Source organism: Stegodyphus dumicola, chromosome 7, assembly GCF_044657685.1.
Source record: "Stegodyphus dumicola isolate Sdum_Otavi_A_Nest chromosome 7, ASM4465768v1".
NCBI lineage: Eukaryota > Metazoa > Arthropoda > Arachnida > Araneae > Eresidae > Stegodyphus > Stegodyphus dumicola.
Window position 1 is genome coordinate 155,362,308 of NC_140774.1, and position 22,613 is coordinate 155,384,920.

Below are 22,613 nucleotides of genomic sequence, written 5' to 3' on the forward strand. Positions count from 1 at the left end.
GAGTAGAAAGGTTCTTAAAAAATTTAGTTTTCTGGCCGATGGGTTTGGGTATCGATTCGGAAAAGGAATCTCCAAAGGGGTGGGAAAAAAACTTTCCCTTTTCCGAGGAAACATTTTAGGGAGGGAAACAGGCATGGTGTGCCTTTTCGTGACACCCATGTGGCTGAACAACCTATCGGTCACCGGGGATATCTCTGGAAGGACCGAAAAAATCTATCCACTGTCGTTGGAACTGTGTTCACTGGAGGGTATTTCTTTTTCGCGATCTCCCTTTCAATTTTCTCTGAGATCCTTTAGGAATGGGTGAGGATGGGTAGCGTGAAGCGCGGGAAACCTGAATCAGCAGAACGAAAATCCCTTTGAACAACTATTTAAAAAGGAAATGTAAAAGAGGACCTAACTTTCGTTGAAAGCATTTCTGTGTAGACGAAAGTAGGAAGAGATTTCGAAAAATATTCTATCCTAGAACGATGAAGTCATTCCATTGAAATCTTCTTCTTTGATCCATCAATAGCTTCGAAATACGAAAAAGAAACATTCAGCTTCTCTAAGGTTCAGGAATCGTAAGAGATTCTTAAAGAATTCTTCTTAAGGTCATCATGGGTTCCAGATTTGGGTAAAGAGAGAGGGAGACATGTTACTTTTCAACAGCCCACACTGTTCTGAACAAAAACGTGGAATACTTTTATAGCAAAGAGAAGAATTGAAAGTGAAAGTCAAAAAGCAAAATGGGATCGGCTGGGAAAAATTTTTCAGAGCAAAAGAAAAATTCTGAGATTTAAAAAAAAAAAAAAAAAAAAAACTCTTCCTTTTTCTTTATTAATTTGATGTCTTCACTCTTTTGACCTTGTAGAAAGTCAAAAAGTGAAGACATCAAATTAAAAAAGAAAAAAGGAAGAGTTTTTTTTTTTTTTTTTTTTTTTTATAATCTCAGAATTTTTTCCCGGCTCAGAAATTTTCCCAGCTGATCCGATTTCGTTTTTTTACTTTCACTTTCAATTCTTCTCTTATCTATAAAAGCATTCTACGTTTCTGTTCAGAACAGTGTGGGCTGTTGGAAAGGCAACACGTCAATGTTTTCCCCCTCGACTCGATGAGTCAAATGAGACCTATCTAAAGGGTTATTAGAACGAATTCATACTTGTGTATTGAAATCACTCGAGTTTCGACTTAACATCAGTCTGTGCTGTGTATTCTGCTTGGATACACACTTTTCCCTCCTAGAAAGAGCTTTTGTGAAGGTAGGTCATCCATTCTGCACAGCTCTTAGACATTTATTTACAGCTGATTTGATCGACGAGACATCACCTTATTTTTAAGCATCCACTCTCTGGGATCTATGAAAGTTTTTATGGTTTTGTTTCTGTTGAGTCTGTGCTGTAGAGCCCCCAAATGTCTACAAGGGTTCTCATTCTAGAACGTGTGCACTGTTTTGACATTTTATTTCATAGCTGGGGTGATGGGTGGGTCACCTTCCTTTCAAACTGCACCGTGGAGGTAGAGATGTTTCGAGCCTACGTGTTTAATTCATGGGTGAACCACGGGTCGTGAACAAAAGAGGACCCTTTCGTGGATCGTTCCTAGGAAAAAAAGCATAGAACAAAAATGGCTACTCGTGTTTTGTCTATTCGACATTATCCAAAAGGATCTCTACTTTCTTTTTGGTTCGAAGTATGTCTCTACCTGTTGTCTTAGGTGTCTAAAGAAATTAGCTTTTCAGGAAAAGAGTTGTCTTAGGTTTCTAAAGAAATTAGCTTTTCAGGAAAGGAATGTTACTTGAGAAACAGGACAAGATAGGTTGAGAGAGGTTTCAAAGAAAAAAAGAGAGATGTCGTTCATTTTTATTATGTCTGAAGACATGATAAAAATGGACAAAAAGTATTTATAATATATATTATATAATATATATATTATATAATATATATATTATATAATATATATATTATATAATATATATATATTATATAATATATTTTTTATTTTTAAAATTTTTTTTCAAATCTCTCAGAAAATATTTTCCAGCTCATCTCAAAATGACCCTCCTACTCAGTTTCGAAAAAAGAGACTGTGTCTTACTACTCTCCATTTTTTCAACTTTCTAAGAAAAAAAAAACTATTTTACCACCTCATCTCTCACCATGAGCAACCTTCATGCTTTCTGAAAAACGACACGTTGGTATCGTCTTCATGGGTGTTTCTCTGAGATCCTTTAAAAATGGTTTCAGAATCCACTCGACAGGATTTGTCAAAGTATTCCGAGCTTCACTTCAGAGGGCGTGCGCTGCTGAACATACCTCATTTCTGGGAAAAGAGTTCCACGAGTCGTTGGAGGAGATATCCAAAAAAATATAACGTGGTTGTGAGTCAAAATAAACGAACCCTTTTCACTTGAGAGCCATCACGAGATTTCAGTGACCACGAGAGGGTGGAGAAGATATCCAAAACACATCTCGTGGAGATGACTATCTCGTAAGAAAGAAAGCTAACCATCCCATGACACCTACACAAACACACATGTTTTTTTTTAAAAGGATCAAGCTTTTGGAAAATCATTTCAACTTTGAATAGGAAAATCATGTTTTTAAGAGAGAGTCTTATCTAAAACGTAGAGTAAAACATATGAATCATGCCGGGTATAGGTAACCCTAAAATTAGGCATTGAAATTTTTTAATAGATTCATGATAAAAAGAAAATAATACAACGTCTTACTTGCAACTATTTAAAAGAATCCTTTGAACCCATACTTGAAAAAGAAATGAAGAAATATCCAGCTAGCTCTTCTAAAGTTCAGAAAGGTTAAGAGATTCTCAAAGAATTCTTCTTTAGAACATCTTGGATTCCCCATTAATGTAGAGAGGGAGACGTGTTGCCTTTTCAACAGTCCACAGTGTTCTGAACAGAAACTCGAAATACTTTTATAGAAAAGAGAAGAGATGAAAGTGAAAGTTGAAAAACGAAATGAGATCGGCTGGGAAAATATTTTCAGAGCTCAGAAAAAAAATTCTGAGATGTAAAAAAAAAAAAATACTTTTTGTTAATTTTTATCATGTCTTCTAGACATGATAAAAATTAACTCATTCCCCTTTTGTATGGGAATGTTGTCTCCCACTTTCTAAAAATAGACCATGACTCATCCAATCTTTTCTTGGAATTCTATTCTTTAGAAAGAATGAGTCATTGTCTATTTTTAGAAAGAGTGAGACAACATTCCCAGACAAAAAGAGAAGGGAGTTAATTTTATCATGTCTAGAAGACATGATAAAAATTAACAAAAAGATTGTTTTCTTTTTTTTTTTTTTTTTTACATCTCATAATTTTTTTCTGAGCTCTGAGAAATTTTTCCTAGCCGATCCCATTTCGTTTTTCGACTTTCACTTTCAACTCTTCACTTTTCTATAAAAGCATTCCACGTTTCTGTTCAGAACAGTGCGGGCTGTTGATGAGGCAACATGTCTCTCTCTACCCAAATCTGGAACCCTAGTCACGAGAGAATATGAGACTAGAAAAATAGTTTAGCTTATTGATTTAAAAAATGTCCCATGCTAGAACTGAGAATTATAATCAGAGCTGGGCTTTCCAGTATCCACTTCCAAGATTTTAGATTTGCCATGGGTGACATGTTCCCAAATTCATAAATTCTTCAATTATAGTCCCCTTCTTTGACAAATGGCTAAGAAATTCTTAAAGAATATCATGAGATTGGGTAAAGAGAGAGACGTGTTGCCTCTTCCACAGCCCACACGGATCTGAAGTGAAACGCGGAATGCTTTTATAGATAACTGGGGAATTGAAACAAAGTCAAAAGCCAATCGAAAGTAAAATCCCAACAGAATTCCACAAGAATGAGTCATAGTCTATTTTTAGAAAGAGTGAGACAACATTCCCAGACAAAAAGAGAAGGGAGTTAATTTTTATCATGTCTAGAAGACATGATAAAAATTAACAAAAAGATTTTTTTTTTCTTACATCTCAGAATTTTTTTTTTTTGAGCTCTGAGAATTTTTTCCCAGTCGGTTTGATTCACAAAACTAGATATATTCAAATTATTTCTATAGAGGATTCTCATCTATTTAAACCACTCGCGTTTCAGCTTTAAATCAGTCTGTGCTGTGCACTGGAGCTGAATACAGGCTTCTTCCTTCTGGAAAGAGGTTTTGTGAAGGTGTGTGGAGATATTGTTTTCAGCTGTCAGACATTTTTTTCCAACAGCCGACTCGATCGTTCAAATGACACCGTGGAATTTGGAGAGAGGTCAAGTCGATTTGGAGGACGGTAAAGCATTTGAGGGCTATTTGCCTTAAGAATTACCTTCCAATTTGTATAGCTATATACTGAAAACAGGCTTTAAAGTCCGTTTGTAGTATATTCCTATACAAATTCACTGCCTTCCCCCCCGAAAAAAAAAGATGTCTTTTTTTTATTTTTTTTTACCTTCCAATTTGTATAGCAATATGCTGAAAACAGGCTTTAAAGTCCGTTTGTAGTATATTCCTATACAAATTCACTGCCTTCCCCCCGAAAAAAAAGATGTGTTTTTTTATTTTTTTTTACCTTCCAATTTGTATAGCTATATGCTGAAAACAGGCTTTAAAGTCCGTTTGTAGTATATTCCTATACAAATTCACTGCCTTCCCCCCCCGAAAAAAAAAGATGTCTTTTTTTATTTTTTTTTACCTTCCAATTTGTATAGCTATATACTGAAAACAGGCATTAAATTCCGTTTGTAGTATATTCCTATACAAATTTACTCCCTTTTCCCCAAAAAGATGTCTTTTTTTTAATTTTACCTTCAAATTTGTATAGCTACATACTGAGAACAGGCGTTCAAGTCCGTTTGTAGTATATTGGTATACATGGTCTATTTTTAGAAACAGTGAGACAACATTCCCACACAAAAGGGGGGTAGGGTTAATTTTTTTTTCTGAGCTTTGAAAAATTTTTCCCAGTCGGCAACCAAGTGAAAATTCTACAGCCAAGACGATTGGCCTTTTACTTTCACTTTCAACACTTTTCTATAAAAGTATTCTACGTTTTCTGTTCAGAACTGTAGGGCTGTCCAAGGTGCAGCATGCTTTTTCTCTCTCTACCTCATCTGAACCCAGGACCACTCTTCTATAAAGAGCTTCTGTGAACACAAGCTTTTTACCAATTTTTGACTTCTCACAGAATAGAAATCATTCCTCCTTTTAGGGGAAAATGTTTCCCATTTGAAAAGCTAGGACCCCTCGTTTGGATTTCATCAGCAACCGTTTATCAGGGTCTAGCGAAATTGGATGATCCATCCATGGATCATCCAATTTCCCATCCGTGGTTTTTATGCATCAAGATTTCAACATAGTTTAAGAAAAATCCTTCAATCCTATTTGAAAGGAGATGACATTTTCCCATGACGGACATTGAAAGACATTGAAAGACATTTTCCCATGACGAAATCTCTCTATCCCACACCTTCTTCTAAAGTGAAGTTAAAGAGATTTTTCATACCGGGTTTTCAATTTTCACCTCAAATCATACCGTTGACGACGTGTGACACACAAACCGTGACATAAATTTCAGTTTTCCTGACAGCTAACAGTCTTGAGGTTTAAACAAATGTATGAAAGAATTTATTTTTGATCCGTTTCAGCGATTGAGTGGGCTGGGAAAAAAAGGCTCTTTGCATGACAGCTAACACGCTTGAGCTTTAAACATGTATGAAAGAATTTATTTTTAATCCATTTCAGTGATTCAGTGGGCTGGGAAAAAAAAGGTTCTTTCCATGACAGCTAACACGCTTGAGCTTTAAAAATGTATGAAACAATTTATTCTAAATCCATTTCATCCATGACAGCTAACACGCTTGAGCTTTAAAAATGTATGAAACAATTTATTTTAAATCCATTTCAGCGATGGACTGGGCTGGGGAAAAAAGGTTCTTTCCATGACAGCTAACACGCTTGAGCTTTAAACATGTATGAAAGAATTTATTTTTAATCCATTTCAGCGATTGAGTGGGCTGGGAAAAAAAGGCCCTCTCCATGACAGCTAACACGCTTGAGCTTTAAAAATGTATGAAACAATTTATTTTAAATCCATTTCATCCATGACAGCTAACACGCTTGAGCTTTAAAAATGTATGAAACAATTTATTTTAAATCTATTTCAGCGATTGAGTGGGCTGTGGAAAGAAAAAGCTCTTTCCATGATACCTAACACTCTTGCGCTTTAAAAATGTATGAAAGAATTTATTTTTAATCCATTTCAGCGACTGAGGGGACTGGGAAACATTTTCTTAGAGCTCAGGAAAAACAAGGCTTATTCCATGACACCTAACACTCTTGAGCTTTAAAAATGTATGAAACAATTTATTTTAAATCCATTTCAGCGATTGAGTGGGCTCGGAAAATTTGTTTAGAGCTCAGGGAATGTGTGTCCAGGTTGAATGCACAGCACACACGGATGGGTAGTCGAAACTCGAGTTGCTTAAATAAATATACGAAATTTGGGTCATCGAGTGGACTAGGAAAAATTCTCAGAGCTCTGGAAATAGTTCTGAGTTCAAGCATGGGACATGAGAACAGAAATGTATTACAATCATCATGTCATCATTGTTTTCGAAAGCCAAAAGAATTCCTCATGAAAGAACATCTTTTTTTCCTGGTTGTGGGATGGAGTAGAGTTGCTGCATCTTGAACAACCCAAACTGATCTGAACAGAAATATGAAATGTTTTTATAGATATAAGAAATGAACTGAAAGTGAAAGTAAAAATGAAATTGTATTGGCTGGAAATATTTCTTGGCTGTTGAATGGGAAAAATATTTCCAGAGCTGAAAAAAAAAACTCTTCCTTTTTTTCTATTAATTTGATGTCTTCACTTTATTTACTTTGGAATGGAGAAACCCAAAGACTATGACTCATCCTTTCTAAAACATATAATTCCTAGAATGAGTCATGGTCTATTTTTAGAAACAGTGAGACAACATTCCCACACAAAAGGGGGTAGGGTTAATTTTTATCATGTCTAGAAGACATGATAAAAATTAACAAAAAGTGTTTTTTTTTTTTTTTTTTTTTTCTGAGCTCTGAAAATTTTTTCCCAGTCGGCAACCAAGTGAAAAATTTCCAATCGGCTTTTACTTTCACTTTCAACTCTTTTCTATAAAAGCATTCCACGTTTTCTGTTCAGAACCGTGCGGGCTCTCCATGGTGCAGCATGCTTTTTCTCTCTCTACCTCATCTGCAGCTCTATGACAGCTAACAGGCTTGAGTTTTAAAAATGTATGGAAGAAGTTATTTTTAATCCATTTCAGCGATTGAGTGGGCTGGGAAAAAAAGGCCCTTTCTATGGCAGCTAACACGCTTGAGCTTTAAAAATGTATAAAAGAAGTTATTTTTAATCCATTTCAGCGATTGAGTGGGCTGGGGAAAAAAAGGCCCTTTCCATGACAGCTAACACGCTTGAGCTTTAAAAATGTATGAAAGAATTTGTTTTTTATCCATATCAGCGATTGAGTCTACTGGGAAATATTTTCTCAGAACTCAGGGAAAAAAAGGCTCTTTCCCTGACAGCTAACACTCTTGAGCTTTAAAAATGTATGAAAGAATTTATTTTTAATCCATTTCAGCGATTGAGTCTGCTGGGAAACATTTTCTTAGAGCTCAGGTAAAAAAAAAGGCTCTTTCCATGACAGCTAACACTCTTGAGGTTTAAAAATGTATGAAAGAATTTATTTTTAATCCATTTCAGCGATTGAGTCTACTGGGAAACATTTTCTTAGAGCTCAGGTAAAAAAAAGGCTCTTTCCATGACAGCTAACACTCTTGAGGTTTAAAAAATGTATGAAAGAATTTATTTTTAATCCATTTCAGCGATTGAGTCTGCTGGGAAACATTTTCTTAGAGCTCAGGGAAAAAAAAAGGCTCTTTCCATGACAGCTAACACTCTTGAACTTTAAAAATGTATGAAAGAATTTATTTTTAATCCATTTCAGCGATTGAGTCTACTGGGAAACATTTTCTTAGAGCTCAGGGAAAAAAAAGGCTCTTTCCATGACAGCTAACACTCTTGAGCTTTAAAAATATAGGAACAAATTTATTTTTAATCCATTTCAGCAATTGAGTCTGCTGGGAAACATTTTCTTAGAGCTCAGGGAAAAAAAAGGTTCTTTCCATGACACCTAACACTCTTGAGCTTTAAAAATGTATGAAAGAATTTTTTTAATCCATTTCAGGGATTGAGTCTACTGGGAAACATTTTCTTAGAGCTCAGGGAATGTGTCTCCAGGTTGAGTGCGCAGCACACACGGATGGGAAGTCGAAACTCGAGTGGCTTAAAAAATAAATATACGAAAGTTGGGTTATCGAGCTGACTAGGAAAAATTCTCAGAGTTCTGGAAATAATTTTGAGTTCAAGCATGGGACATGAGAACCGAAATGTATTACAATCATCATGTCATCATTGTTTTCGAAAGCCAAAAGAACATCTCATGAAAGAACATCTTTTTTTCCTGGTTGTGGGATGGAGTAGAGTTGCTGCATCTTGAACAACCCACACTGATCTGAACAGAAAAATGAAATGTTCTTATAGATATAAGAAATGAATTGAAAGTGAAAGTAAAAATGAAATTGTATTGGCTGGAAATATTTCTTGGCTGTTGAATTGGAAAAATATTTCCAGAGCTATAAAAAAAAAAAAAAAAAAAAAAACCTCTTCCTTTTTTTTCTATTAATTTGATGTCTTCACTTTGTTTACTTTGGAATGGAGAAACCCAAAGACGTTTTAAAACATATCCTTTTTAAAAACTTATCTTATCTTATAAACTTTAAACTCATCCTTTTTAAAACATATAATTCCTAGAATGAGTCATGGTCTATTTTTAGAAACAGTGAGACAACATTCCCACACAAAAGGGGGGTAGGGTTAATTTTTATCATGTCTAGAAGACATGATAAAAATTAACAAAAAGTTTTTTTTTTTTTTTTACATCTCAGAATTTTTTTTTTCTGAGCTCTGAAAATTTTTTCCCAGTCGGCAACCAAGTGAAAAATTTCCAATCGGCTTTTACTTTCACTTTCAACTCTTTTCTATAAAAGCATTCCACGTTTTCTGTTCAGAACCGTGCGGGCTCTCCATAGTGCAACATGCTTTTTCTCTCTCTCTACCTCATCTGCATCTAGGATGTTTTTCCTTCTTCAAGAAGTGGAATTCTTTGGGAATACCTTACAATTTCACGAGCTAGCTGTTTCTTATATTTCGAGGAGATTTCAATGAAATTGTTTATAGATGTCACCTATTGCAGATGGGGAAAATGTCTATACTGGATCGCTGGAGACATCTCACCCAGATAGGTCACGTTATATTTTTTCCCACACCTAAATAAATTGGACATGAGCCATCCTTTTGTTTTCTCATCCAACAAAGATAGACACTGCAGACCGTTTTGGGTTTTCACTCTTCGCGAACCGAGACGAGCCGCAGCGACACTTTGCGTTTTCTCTGAGCGCAATAATGGATCACGTGAGCAACCATTTTGTTTCCCATCTCACCCAGATAGGTCATGTTGTATTTTGTTTCATACACCTAGCCAATTTTGGACATGAGCCATCCTTTTGTTTTTTTTTTCTATCGAACCAAGATAGACTCTGGAGACAATTTTGTTTCTCAACGGAAAAGTAAATTTTCTGAATGGGTACCGGTGTTCGAATACTTTTGTGACCGACTGTACTCTCCATTTCAAATAAAAATTCTTTGAATTGGCGATGGTTAAGAGCTTTAGCTAAAATGGAGTTGATAATGGTAATCACTAATTCCAAAACTTTACAAATTTCTTCCGGAAATGTTTGTGCACAAAGCGCATCTTGGTGAATGACACAATGGTAAACAAGTATCTCGTGATTAATTTTTTCTTTCAAAATAGCAACAACCCCTTTTCTTACGCCGGTCATACTTTTAGCCCCATCTGTTGAAATCGACACAATTTTATTGAGGGGAATATGGTGTTTATCCATACACTCAGTTACAGCATTGGCGATATCTTCTCCACGCGTCTGACCTTTGAATGACAATAATCTTAAAAGTTCTTCTTTAGGGCCTGAATGAGACAAAATCTTACAAAAAGTGAAACTTGCGCTGTATCATTTATGTCACAAGACTCGTCAACTGCTATTGATAAAGCCGAAACCAATTTCAGATCTTCGATATGCTGGGTGGTTATATTGGAACACATTTTAATTGTTCTCTCTTTAATGGTTTTGGTAGACAATGGTAACTCTTCAATTCTTTTCAGAATATCTGCTTTGTTCTTAAAATCCCGAAATAGCTCTTCAGATGCATTTATAAAACAATTTTTTATGTATTCGCCGTCTGTGTAAGGTTTTCCTCTCTTAGCAATCTCTTGGCTACAAACAAAACTTGCCATATTAATACTGCTGGAAGAGTGCATCCAGTTATTAAACACAGAAGTTGACTACTCTTGATTCCTCTGCAGTTCCTCAACTGCTTTCTTCCTTGCATCACCGGTAGGATATTTAGTACTAAATGACACGTGCTTTCTTGTAAAGTGTCGCTCTAAATTTGTCTTCTTGTTATGCGCGAATTTCTCCTTACAAATAAGACATGTCGAAAGTCCATTCAAGTTTTGAATAAACGCAAAATTCTCGGTCCACTCAACTGTTGGCGGTTTTCATCTTCCGTTTTTCTTTCCTTTTTTTTTGGTAGCCATGTTAATTGGGGCAACCCTTAGAAGTGGTATGTATTTTAGAATTAGGAATTGTCCTTGATTGTTGGCGGAAACATGTCCTTCACGTGGCTCAGATCGATTTTCATTAATATCCTAGTATCTGGTGAGTTTCTCCTTCATATTAGTGAGATTTTTCGGATATAATCGAAAGTTGACAGCATGTGACACCACTGTTACAACAGGTGAGTTTATTAAAAAAATTTGCTTCACGTTCCGAACTCTTATGAGGCAGAGCACATTAAATTAATACACCTCCAGGTGATAGCAACATAACCTCAACAAGCGAAAATCGTCCTCAAAAGCATCGCCAAACACCGCTGATACATTCTTCATAATTTTTGTCAAAGATCTTTATGAGGTATGTTTACATATCCATTAATATGATATAAAATGCTTATAAATATTACCTACCCATAATAAAATGATTAATGCTGAGAGTAGATGAATTTTTCGCAGTCCTGTTTGTCTCTGCGAACGCAACTTCCCACAGGCGCCTACGGTGTGGTGTGGTGTATTGAGAATACAGCAAAGCACACTAGGGCTATCTGCCTAAGGGGAGAGATGCCTTCGTGGAGGACGTTTTAAGGGAAACTGGCTCGTATACACGTTACACATGGGTAAAACCACGAAAACGCCCATGCAGACACCCCATTCGCGGGATTCGAACCTCGGACCGAACTACTAGTGTTCAGCGATTTTACCGCTCGGCCGCTGGTGGGCCCTCAGGCGCCTACATGATGGATTTCTAGGAAAATAGAACATTTTTATTTTAGATAATAAATTAGTTTTAGCTTTCATGCTAGAGCCCACAGCCACACAACACTGACTCGATTTCCTGTTATGCATAGTTCTGTATTTATCAGAATAAAACAAAAAATGAAACAATTCAAAAATAAATTCACAACAGCAATGTAAACAAACAAAGCAATACCGGAAACGGAATCTTCCGGGGTGTTCGCGATCGTTGAGCCTTAAAGAAAACTCTGATTTTTGATATGTTGCTTTATGAAATGAAGTGAAAAGATACAAACTATTTGTTTTTATTGTCTGTTCTGTGCGCAAATTTGTTCTGGATTGTGTGCGGAATGGAAAAACCGCGATTTTTACCTGGAGATTCTGTATTAATTGAAAATATTGTTAATTATCTTAAGGCTAAGGGAATATTTGATGAATTTCGCCACGAATGTCTTGCCGATGTAGATACAAAGGTAACATAATTTGTATAAAATTCGTTCAAGGTATATTCGTTCGTGTATTGCTGAAATATTTATTTTAGTTATAAATGCAGTGTCGCTTGCTGTTAAATAGACTTCTTAAGATTTAACTGTGAGTTGAACAAAATTTTGTTAGCATATAGGAGCAAACCGCTGTGGAAAAACGTTTTTCATCAGCTGAAGTAAAAACCAATGTAAAAATCACTCCTGGCATTTTTTTATAATGACATAATGTGTATTTTTATGTGGGAAAGAATGTCGAAGAAAGTTTCTTCTGTTGTGCTTAGCCTTTCCATATTCAGGTTACTCCAGGTTATCTTTTTTTTTTTTTTTTTTTTTTAATAGTTTAATGAAAGTGTGAAGTCAAGCAGCAATTTTATGCCAACCAATATATGCACTTCCATGTTGGGAAAAAAATGTGGATTACATACCCGTTTTACATTTCTTAATTTGATTTGATCTACCTTGCAGAGAGTTACCAAGCTATATTGTAAGGTATCGTATAATCAATGCTATCCTGGAGAAACCAGATTTTTTAACTACAGTTAAGAGTTTACTTTTTGTGTGATAGAAACACTGCATGTTGAAATAAATTACTTTAATTTTTATCCCTAAAAAATTCATACTTTTAAAAATAATATATTTTGTAGAATATAGAAGACATTGTGAAAATGTATGGAAGAGGAACTAAACTTGAGAGGACTATGCTGTTTGTGATTTCTTCTTTCATTTTATATATTTATGCAATTGTCAGTATCAAGAAGAGTACCTCAGTATCATTTGAAATGTATACCTTATTTTAGTATTTCATCTGCATGTGATTTGCTATTATACCATCTGTTTCAGTAAAGTGACATGACTAAACATGCCATTATGATTAATATTTTGAATTCTAATATTCTTAATGATGTGAAATGTTAGACATTTCAATGATCTTTCCATTTTGCAGTCTCTCTAACCATATATTTGATAATAGGAGTATATATTTTAATTCAGAAAAAGGAAAGGTAATAATGATCAACATTCAGTACTGGATTTAGATTTGATAAGATCTTAAGCTATTTGAGATATGGGACCCTTTACGAGGATATGAGGAATTTTTTTTTCTTAATATGGGATACAGTACAATTTTTGCAGATGGCATCCAAGAAAGTGAGGTCCCTAAGCTATAGCTTGTGCAGCTTATCTGTAAATCCGGCACTGTAAACATTCTATTCATATTCAATTGCAGAAGAAAAGTATAATCTGGAAGTGATGTCATAAATTGTGAAGGTATTATAAATTAACTTTTATATTCATCAACAAAAGTATATATAAAGGGAAACCTTTCAATATGAAGTGGAACAGGGTGATCAACTGGGAAACCTAATTAGAGTTTTTTTCCTATGGTGAGTAAGGAATCATTTATTAGCTTCAGCAGAATTTTTGAATAATTTATCAGCTATTCAATTTAGAACAATATATATGAAAAAATGATGGTAAAAGTATATTTTATAGTACCCCTTGGTGGTACATGGATACTGAGTTTGTGCAATTCTTTGGCTTATTATTTTGCTTGCATAATGGCAAATTTTGCGCCAGAAATCGTCGCTACACAAAGCCAAAATAACTAAAAAAAAAAAGAATTGCACAAACTCGGTATCCATGTATGTACACAATCAACCTATTTTCACTTTAAAAAAAAAAAAAAATCCCTAAATTGAACAAAAATGGCCTTACGCACTCTCTTGATTTTATCCATGTACACGTCAACCTATTTTCACTTAAAGAATCGAAGAATTGCACAAACTTGCATGGCGCACTCCCTTCACTTTCTCCATGTACACATTGATATATTTTCACTTAAAAAGTCAAAGTAACACCCAATTCTACAATACAGGCAAACAAAAAATACATAATCTCAATGAACTAACATAAAAAAGAAAAACATGTTATACATTTAAGCACTACAAAAAGCAAATATCCACTTAACCTATTTTGAAGTTCCTTCGTCTTTAGTCTGTGGAACACAAAATTCCTTAACAGCACCCGAAAACTTCCTAAAATTATCCGAACTCGAATCCGTATATCGATGTCGCCACATCTGATACTTTCTTCCTACAAACCCATTCAGATCCATCTAAACGGTTTTTACGTTCGTCTAGATGCATATCCTTCCTACATACAGGACACTTATAATGGCTACTAAGTAAACCTTCAGGTTGATCTTTGGATTATGGTAACTTGGCGATTTCTTGGCGAAAATTTGGCGACCAACTCTGCTACAGCAACCCTCTATTTTTTTTTTCCGCCCCCAGTCTTCAACGAAGTAAAGACATGTTTCTTTTCTTTTTATTTACTGAACACTTTTTCCAACAATCTACTAGCCAAATTACACTTATACTAGATATTTTATCTAACAAAACTGCTTAATCATGACAAATATTCACTGCAAAATTGGGAAAAAGTGCACAATCGCAAACTCCTTGCGCGTTTTTCACGATAACACATACAAATAAACCATGTACACGTCGACTTATTTTTACTTAAAAAAACATCCCAGAATTGCACAAAAATGGCATTGCACACACTCTTTACTATATCCACGTACACTGCTTTTTTCTCATAAATTAGAAAAATTTATAAATGCATGACAAATGAAAATGCATGACAATTTTCTGAATCTTTAAACCCGATAAAAAGAACATATATATGAAATTACCTTATCGCATAAAAGTATATACCCTCACTTTGGTTGATCTTTACAATATGGTAACTGTTAGTTTGGCGACATTTTGGAGGCGATAAAGGTTACTACCTGGGACTTTGGTAATAATGTGAGCAGTACTCAGTGCCGATTACGCATTATTCTGTGTGAGGGAAATGAGAGATCATGGGATATGTCATGTGATATTAATGGACGAATTACGGTTCTTTAATTGGAAAAGGGGGGAAATCGGGAAAAAATCTGGAAATTTTGTATTTGGCTTTATTCTGTGTTGTGTGAAACAGTGTTGGTTAATTTTTGGATCCGATGGCCGTAACTAAAGTGAATTCGAAATGGGTATTTAGTGATATTGAAAAGGGTAGTAATAAATGTTTGTTTAAGGTTGTGCGAGATAGAAATAAAGATGTTAAGTTATTTATTTTACCTGGTACCTTGCTGTGAAATATAAGTATGATTTTAAAGATCCTGAAACAGAAAGATGAAAAGTTTATCGGACACGTAATCAAGATTCTGAAGAAGATTAGGTAAGTTAGTATTTTTAATTATTTGAGGATATTATTTTTATGCATTGTTCTAAATGTAAGGTGGAAAGGAATTTGGTATTATTGGGAAAATTGTTATTAGCAATGATTTAGTTTAAAGTAATTAGGAATGTAAGGTAATTTTTATTAATTTAATGTATGTGCTCATTTATATTTTAAGTAGTGTTTTTGAATTTAATTATATTTTAATGAAATTATAGTTATTTTGTGAATTTTATGTTTGTAGGAATTTGGTATACGTTTTAGTTGAAGTAAACGTGCATGGAAATAATTTAAATATCTGACACTAAGTATTTGTAATGGTTCCGGTATGAATTCGTTGGTGACGTTTATAATATAATAGATGATTTAGGGGTAAAAGTTTTTGGATATTTTATTTATTTTATATGTGGAAATGTTCATATTTGGAAAGGGTAAATACTTTTTCGCGATCAGGTAATTTCATATATGTTCTTTTTACCGGGTTTAAAGATTGAGAAAATTGTCGTATTTTCGTGAAATTTTTCTAATTTATGAGAAAAAAAGCAGTGTACATTGATATAGTGAAGAGTGTGCCCAATGCCATTCTTGTGCAATTCTGGGATGTTTTTTTAAGTAAAAATAAGTCGGCGTGTACATGGTTTATGTGTATGTGTTATTTTGAAAAACGCGTAAGGAGTATGGTATTGTGCACTTTTTCCCAATTTTGCAGTGAATATTTGTCATGATTAAGCAGTTTTGTTAGATAAAATTTCTAGCATAAGTGTAATTCGGCTAGTAGATTGTTGGAAGAAGTGTTCAGTAGATAAAAAGAAAAGAAACATGTCTTTACTTCATGAAGACAAAATGGCGGCGGGAAAAAAAAATAGAGGGTTGCTGTAGGAGAGTTGGTCGCCAAATTTTCGCCAAAAAAAACGCCAAGTTACCATAATGTAAAGATCAACCCTTTTCTCTAACACATTTGAATAATATCATCTCGTTAAAATACTTCTACTTATTTTCAGGGGTTTACTATTCATATATAAATCTATCACCTATTTATTGTCTTTCAGTTGCAACAGAAATCGGGAACTGGGAATAATCTTTCTGAATTCTAGCCTTCAGATTAGTGTATAGATTTGCAAAATATTGTGGCAGTTAAACATTGGATTCTGCAAGATTATATGGTATCTCATTACTGTTGAAAGAATAATAACATTTATTTATAATCTTTCTTAGCAATATTTTGTGACAAATATTGCTTTTTGCATTTATGCAGCTTGATAAGAATCTTCCTATTTTAGTCTTCCTGCCAAAATTTGAGTCAAAGAGTTGATGGATATACAACGAAGTTTCTTGCTAATGAGACTTGGAATCCGGATTTAAACAAGAATGAACTAAGAAACAAGCTGAGACGTCATATTGATGAGTGCGTATAATTCTTTTTGTTACATATATTTCATATACATATTGTTGCAATTCAAATAAATAATGAATATTATTAATAGTGGTATATTTAGACAAAACACTTTTCTCAATTTAGAGCAAACGAGTTCATTAAGCTGATCTTTAATATCTCTAAATAAAGTAAGCAAATATGATGTACTAAATAAATAATACAAGCTAGTGGAGAAAAAATTAACAAAACTTGATTTTCTTGCATATTATATAAATAATTAAATGGAAGCAATGTTCTATTTCAGTGCATTGTATGAAAACAAAGAGTAAGAAATAATTTGAGTATCCGAGCTCCCCCGAAATTGTGAGACTAAATACATTAGATGGGTCAGTCTATGAAAAAAGTGAAAAAAAAATATTGTAGAAAATGAATGGATATGGGTCTTATAATAATTGTTTGATATCTCATTAATAAACTTTTCAAAGATTGGATACTTGAATTTCATGCAGAATATTTAGCAGGAGATGCTAGAGGACATATAACTTAATAGCTAGAGATGAAATATAATGGCTTAGTTTGAGAATGTATATTTATTGTACTTGTTGTAGTTGTTCTTGGGCTGTTAACATTTGACATGTTGAAACAAATAAATTACCGCTCTTGGTTTAAGGAATGTGTTATACAAAATCCAAACATAATGAATAGTATATGATTCATGGATAAAGTCAGCTTTACCTTTCAGATCATGTGAATTTGCGGAATATATACAAGTGAGAATCCCTTTGTCATTCAGATGGGGAAAAAGTGTATCCATATGATAAGCATATAATGTTCTGTTTCACAGAACTGGATTACCAGACTTATTTTCTTTGAATAGAGATTGTCTTAATTACTTTAAGTAATGCCAACAATTTATCAGTAGTTTCATTCAGTTTGTTAACCAACTGGATGATACTGAAATGCATTGTGTTTTTTCACAAGATGCTGCTGCAACTTGCTAATCGAATGCCAGCATGGTTGAGATTCAAACGTTCTTTGGCAGCCTACAGGTCACAAGCTGAAAATTCATAGCACTTTAAATCTTCATTCTTAACTCCATTCACTAACTTTATTAAATCTCCTTATTTAATTCCATTAATTTCTTATGTGGTTTGAAAGGTACTGTGTACACAGCAATAAGTCTACGATTATTTGGCAGTTCAAAAATATGATTGTGCAGAGAACTGAAGCAGTAAATATAAAACATGCTGAAACATATGCTTAGCAGTTTGCAGCAATAAGTTGATCTTTATCTAGATGCCAAATGTGGACATTTTATATGGTACTGATATGACTAATTTGAAAATATTTCTCTTTCCAAAATTATAGTACTAATTTAAGTAAAGACCTGATTTCTTCAATGAATAACTGTATATGATTGATTGAATGTATTATGAAAATAGCAGTTTCAAAAATTTGCCTGATGGAACATGATTTAGGGCTAAAACAGAGATTGAACATTTTTTTAAGTGTTTCCTGACAGCCATTAATGAAATTAACTGTAATATTTATTATGTAACTTAATTTATTAACTGTAACAGAAACAGTTGTTTCTATTACAGTTAATAGATTAAGTTAATAATTAAAAAAGGTTCATACTTTTTGTTTTCCATCCAGTTTGGAAATATATTCTGACACGTACTTTGTTAATCTAGCATATTTTTATTGATTCATTGTGTAAGTAAGTACCAGGTAATATTCGTAAGTCAATTACTAGAATCTGACTGAAAGTTTCCAGCTTACAATGTATTTAAATAAATATTCATATTTAAAAAAAATGTGGTGCTTGTGTATTTAATGGAATTCTTTTAAATTTTAATTGTGAATTAAAATATAGGTCTGGAATGTTAGCTGTAGGAGCTGATCATGTTGTTGAACAAGTCATAAATCCAAAGATTGGGCAGCTTTTCTTCCCTAGGATAAGAGAAGTTGTACATCAGTATTTAAATGAAGAAAATTTAAAATTAAATAAGAAGCAAGACCCTGTCAAAGAAGAACCTACCATTGCTGAAAAAAATTTTGCAGAAAGTGCAGACTCAAGCTCCAGTAGGACTACCAAAAGCACTGTCCTTGGTATATCTTTTATGCTTTTTCTCTGTTTTAACTTCTCATAATGTAACTACAGTACAAAGTCCAAAATCCGGAGTGGTCGGGACTTTGGCGATTCTGGATTTAGGATTTTTCCGGATAATAGATCATCAATTTAAATCTGGTAAGATGGCATGCAGAAATTATACAATTAAAAATATGAAATCATAATTTATGAAATAAAGAATAATGATGATCCAAAAGGTATCAAAATTTACAAAAGAAAGCTTAATATTTATTACTTTATTAAAAATTTCTTTCAATGTAAGTTGTTTAAGATGCTTCCACAAAAAATTCCTTTTTCTTTTTTCTTTTGTCATATGCAGTGGACCTTCCGATGCCATACTCCTCGCATAATTTTGAAACAGATATGCCTTTATCCATTTTTTGCAGCAATTCCACTTTTTGTTTAATGGACATCGAAATATTGTTTCGCTTTGTAGATCCTTTGGCAGCTTCAGAATTGGAAACTCTTTTTGACATAATCAAAAGTTCAAGCTTAGTTTTTATAAAATTGCCGTAATAATAACAGTCTGCAAAAAATAAAAAGCTGGAACAAATTAGAACATTAAAGAACAGTGCAATCTGCTGCATTAACTGAAATGCCTTAGAATTAGTAAAGATAATTTTAGCCTAGCTTAATAGCCTCCGTTATACATTATTGGCTGTGTATCACAAGATTGGCGACGAAAGCCAAGTTGTTTTGCTAAATTTTGTCTTGCTCCTATTGCGTACTGAATTAAGCTTGAATTGTATTAGGTATTTACTGTACCTATGTTTATTTCTTGCACATGCTTCAAACTAATCGGAGTCATGAATAAATAAACTCCCACATATACTTAAGGCTTTATTTAGGGCCGGCGCTCGATACCGCCTGCTTCAGTCTCTATAAGTCCTAAATTCTGCTTTCCTAAGTTCTAAATTTTCACCGTGCCTAAACTTTGGATCCCAGTGCTTTCCCTAAATCATAAATACTTCTCATCCCTTAATTTTGCCGCTCGGTGCTTCCCCAAATTCCAAACATTTCGTCTACCCTAAATTCTGCTGTCCGATGCCGACATATTCTGCCGACACTTCTGAGTTTATGTTAAATAACATATCAGTTATTCTTAATTCAAATAGCACTAAATTTAATCTTTTGGCCTATGAGTTTCATTAACAAAATCTATTTTTAGCATATGAAAATAAATTTTTGTTGAATTTTTCCTTGTCAACATTTCTTAGAGCATTTAAAAATCTATAATCGTCGCCAAGCATAATGTTAGCATAAAAGGTTGCCATACTCTTGTTATTCAATTACTAATATAAAAAAAGGGTACTTTTCCATTTTGCCGGCGCAAGCGATAAAGTCGCCAAAAATGATACAACCGATACCAAACGAAATATCCTCGCTGGTAATCTTTTACGCCTCATTTTCAAAACAATTCGCAGCCATTTCTTATCGATTGATTGTTTCTTTCAATACTGGTATACAATTACATAGAATTTTGACCCAGATAGTTCAAATTTATACCATAAGGCCATTCGCGGCAATTAAGTCAATTAGGATGTAATCACACCACTCACCCGAAGGCGAAAATATAGAAAAGGCAAAGTCAAGGGTTAAATTCATCAATTCTAATGAGAATGCACTAGCGAAGTAAAGCACTGCGGTTTTACATAATTTCTGAGTAAGCTATTCGTACGAATTGAAATAATTCTTGCATTTAAACTTGTATTCCAAATTAAGATATAACTTGAAATTAATGTAGATAATTACTGAGAGAATTAGATTTTTGTCGTACCGTGAAAGCGTAGCAAATTCTTAAATTAATGTCTTTTTACAAAATTTTAAGCCATATTAAAATGTTCATACCTTCAAAATAAAAACTTCTTAGAACTAACATTTGTTAACACTTTTTATGTGTGTGTGTGTTGTCGCCAATAAAGTCTGCTTGGCGAGATTTGCGCCGCCGAAACGGAAAAGTACCAAAAAAAGTTTAGACATCACAGCATGAGTAATTACTGAAGCTGTCGTGTATTGATAAACGTGGTGATGAAAGCAAAATATAATAAATAATGACTCGCCAGATCGGCATCAGGGGTATAAAATAGGTGAATGTATCGATTTAAGATGTATGCCAAGTAGATACTCAGCTATGGAGCCAAATTATTAATCTCACAAATTTATGCTTACATGATTGTTTTTTCATAACAAGGTATTTTATTTAGTGCCTAAGTGAAATTAAGAATAAGAATTTTAAGTGAAAATCTCCACGTGGAATTATGGAAGAAAATATCAAATGCACATGCGTGATAAAAAAAAATGTTTGTGGCTTTGAGGTCCAGATTTTAGATCATTCTGGATAATGGACGTCTGGATTTCAGACTTTGTACTGTATTTCATTTTTTATGATTGGAATTTGTACATAATTTTAATGACCAAAGGAAATTTTAAAGTACATATGTTGAACTTTATGTAATATATAAAATAATAGGTTGCAGTATATACTTAATCTCAACAGACATGGGGAAATTGGAGAAATTGTAGGCATTTTGTCTAGAAACTGCATTGAGTGAAATTCTTTTAAAAATGTTTTTCTTGATAGTATGATCTCATGTTGATACAGATGAAATTATTTGGACTATTTCTTGGAGCAAATAACAAGAGAAAATGTATAAAGTTTGTTGATATTTTTATTGTTCAGTTGGAAGGTTTTTCAGCTTACGAATTTACACAGCAGCATTATTATAATCATAATTAAAATTTTCTTTTTCTTTTCTTTTTTACTCCATAAAGGAAGTATTGTAATCGTGAAAAGTATTGGTTTTCGTATTTCAATGGAAATATCCATTTTGACCATTTCTGAATCCATTTTGTCTAGTTCTGTTTTAATGTCTATACAGACATATGTTGCATAACTCCAAAACAGTTTGCAGTAAAATGCTGAAATTTTGTATTTGGGACTTTTGACTAGTTTTGGCATGATGTGTATGCATATGTACTCTGTTAATTCTAAAGCAATTAGTCGTAGAATGTTGATATTTTGTATATGGGACTACTATAACATCTAGTTGTGTACATCTGTTTTTTATTGCAATTTGCAGCTCTAAAAGGGCACTTTGAGTTGTAAGATCGTATCTCACTTTCAGATGAAATAACTTTAAATGAAGTGCAACAAAAAGTGTGTATGGGTATGGAGGAAAGGAATAGAATAGTTGTGTACATCTGTTTTTTATTGTAATCTGCAGCTCTAAAAGGGCACTTTGAGTTGTAAGATCGTATCTCACTTTCGGATGAAATAACTTTGAAGTGAAACAAAAAGTGTGTATGGGTATGGAGGAAATGAACAGATGTGCAAAGAATTCTTGTGGTGTACACATCAGATTTATTTATTTATTTATTTTTTTTGTTATAAAATTAAGAATCTGTGAGGGAGTGAATAATTCCTTGTATTAATTTAGTGATGGATAGGAACAGAGTTCTGAAATTTGGAATATGTTTTTCTGGACAGTGAAGGCATGCACCCTGAAGTGATTTTTTTTCAAAATACACTTTAGATTGTTTTGTTTAAGTTTAAAGTGGTTTTTTTGTCAAGTTTTTGCATATATCTTTATTTTACAAAGAAACTAAAAAATCTTTGAATTGTACAGTTTACGCCAGGTAGAGTTGAAAAAAAATTGTTTTAAATAAAGTTTATACTGGAATTTAAATTTAATTTGCTATTTTTTGGTAATTTTTTTTCCCATTTCTTGTTTATTATTTTAAAAATCTAATAATGTATTTGTTAGACAGTCTTAAAATTTTCACAGATCATAAAATTATCTCTTCATTCTCTCGTATTAACCCCACTTTGCTAGAAAGAATTGCCATATTATTTCAAATGTAAGCTGCAGTAAGATTTTAAAATTAAAAAGTAGGAAAATGAATAAAAATTAAAAATAATTTTATAATATGTATTGAAA

At 33.4% G+C, this 22,613-nt stretch overlaps 1 protein-coding gene across 1 annotated transcript in view; it reads left to right on the top strand.

Moving 5' to 3' along the window:
- Positions 1–11,748: 11,748 nt before the first annotated feature.
- The window catches only part of LOC118186679 (uncharacterized), a 36,770-nt gene continuing 25,905 nt past the window's right edge, over positions 11,749–22,613 (top strand). Inside the window, exons 1-3 of the mRNA XM_035356801.2 lie at positions 11,749–11,929; positions 16,447–16,571; positions 18,418–18,653. Of these exons, the coding sequence (XP_035212692.2) occupies positions 11,807–11,929; positions 16,447–16,571; positions 18,418–18,653 (484 nt within the window). The 5' untranslated portion in view covers positions 11,749–11,806. The remainder of the gene's footprint in view (positions 11,930–16,446; positions 16,572–18,417; positions 18,654–22,613) is intronic.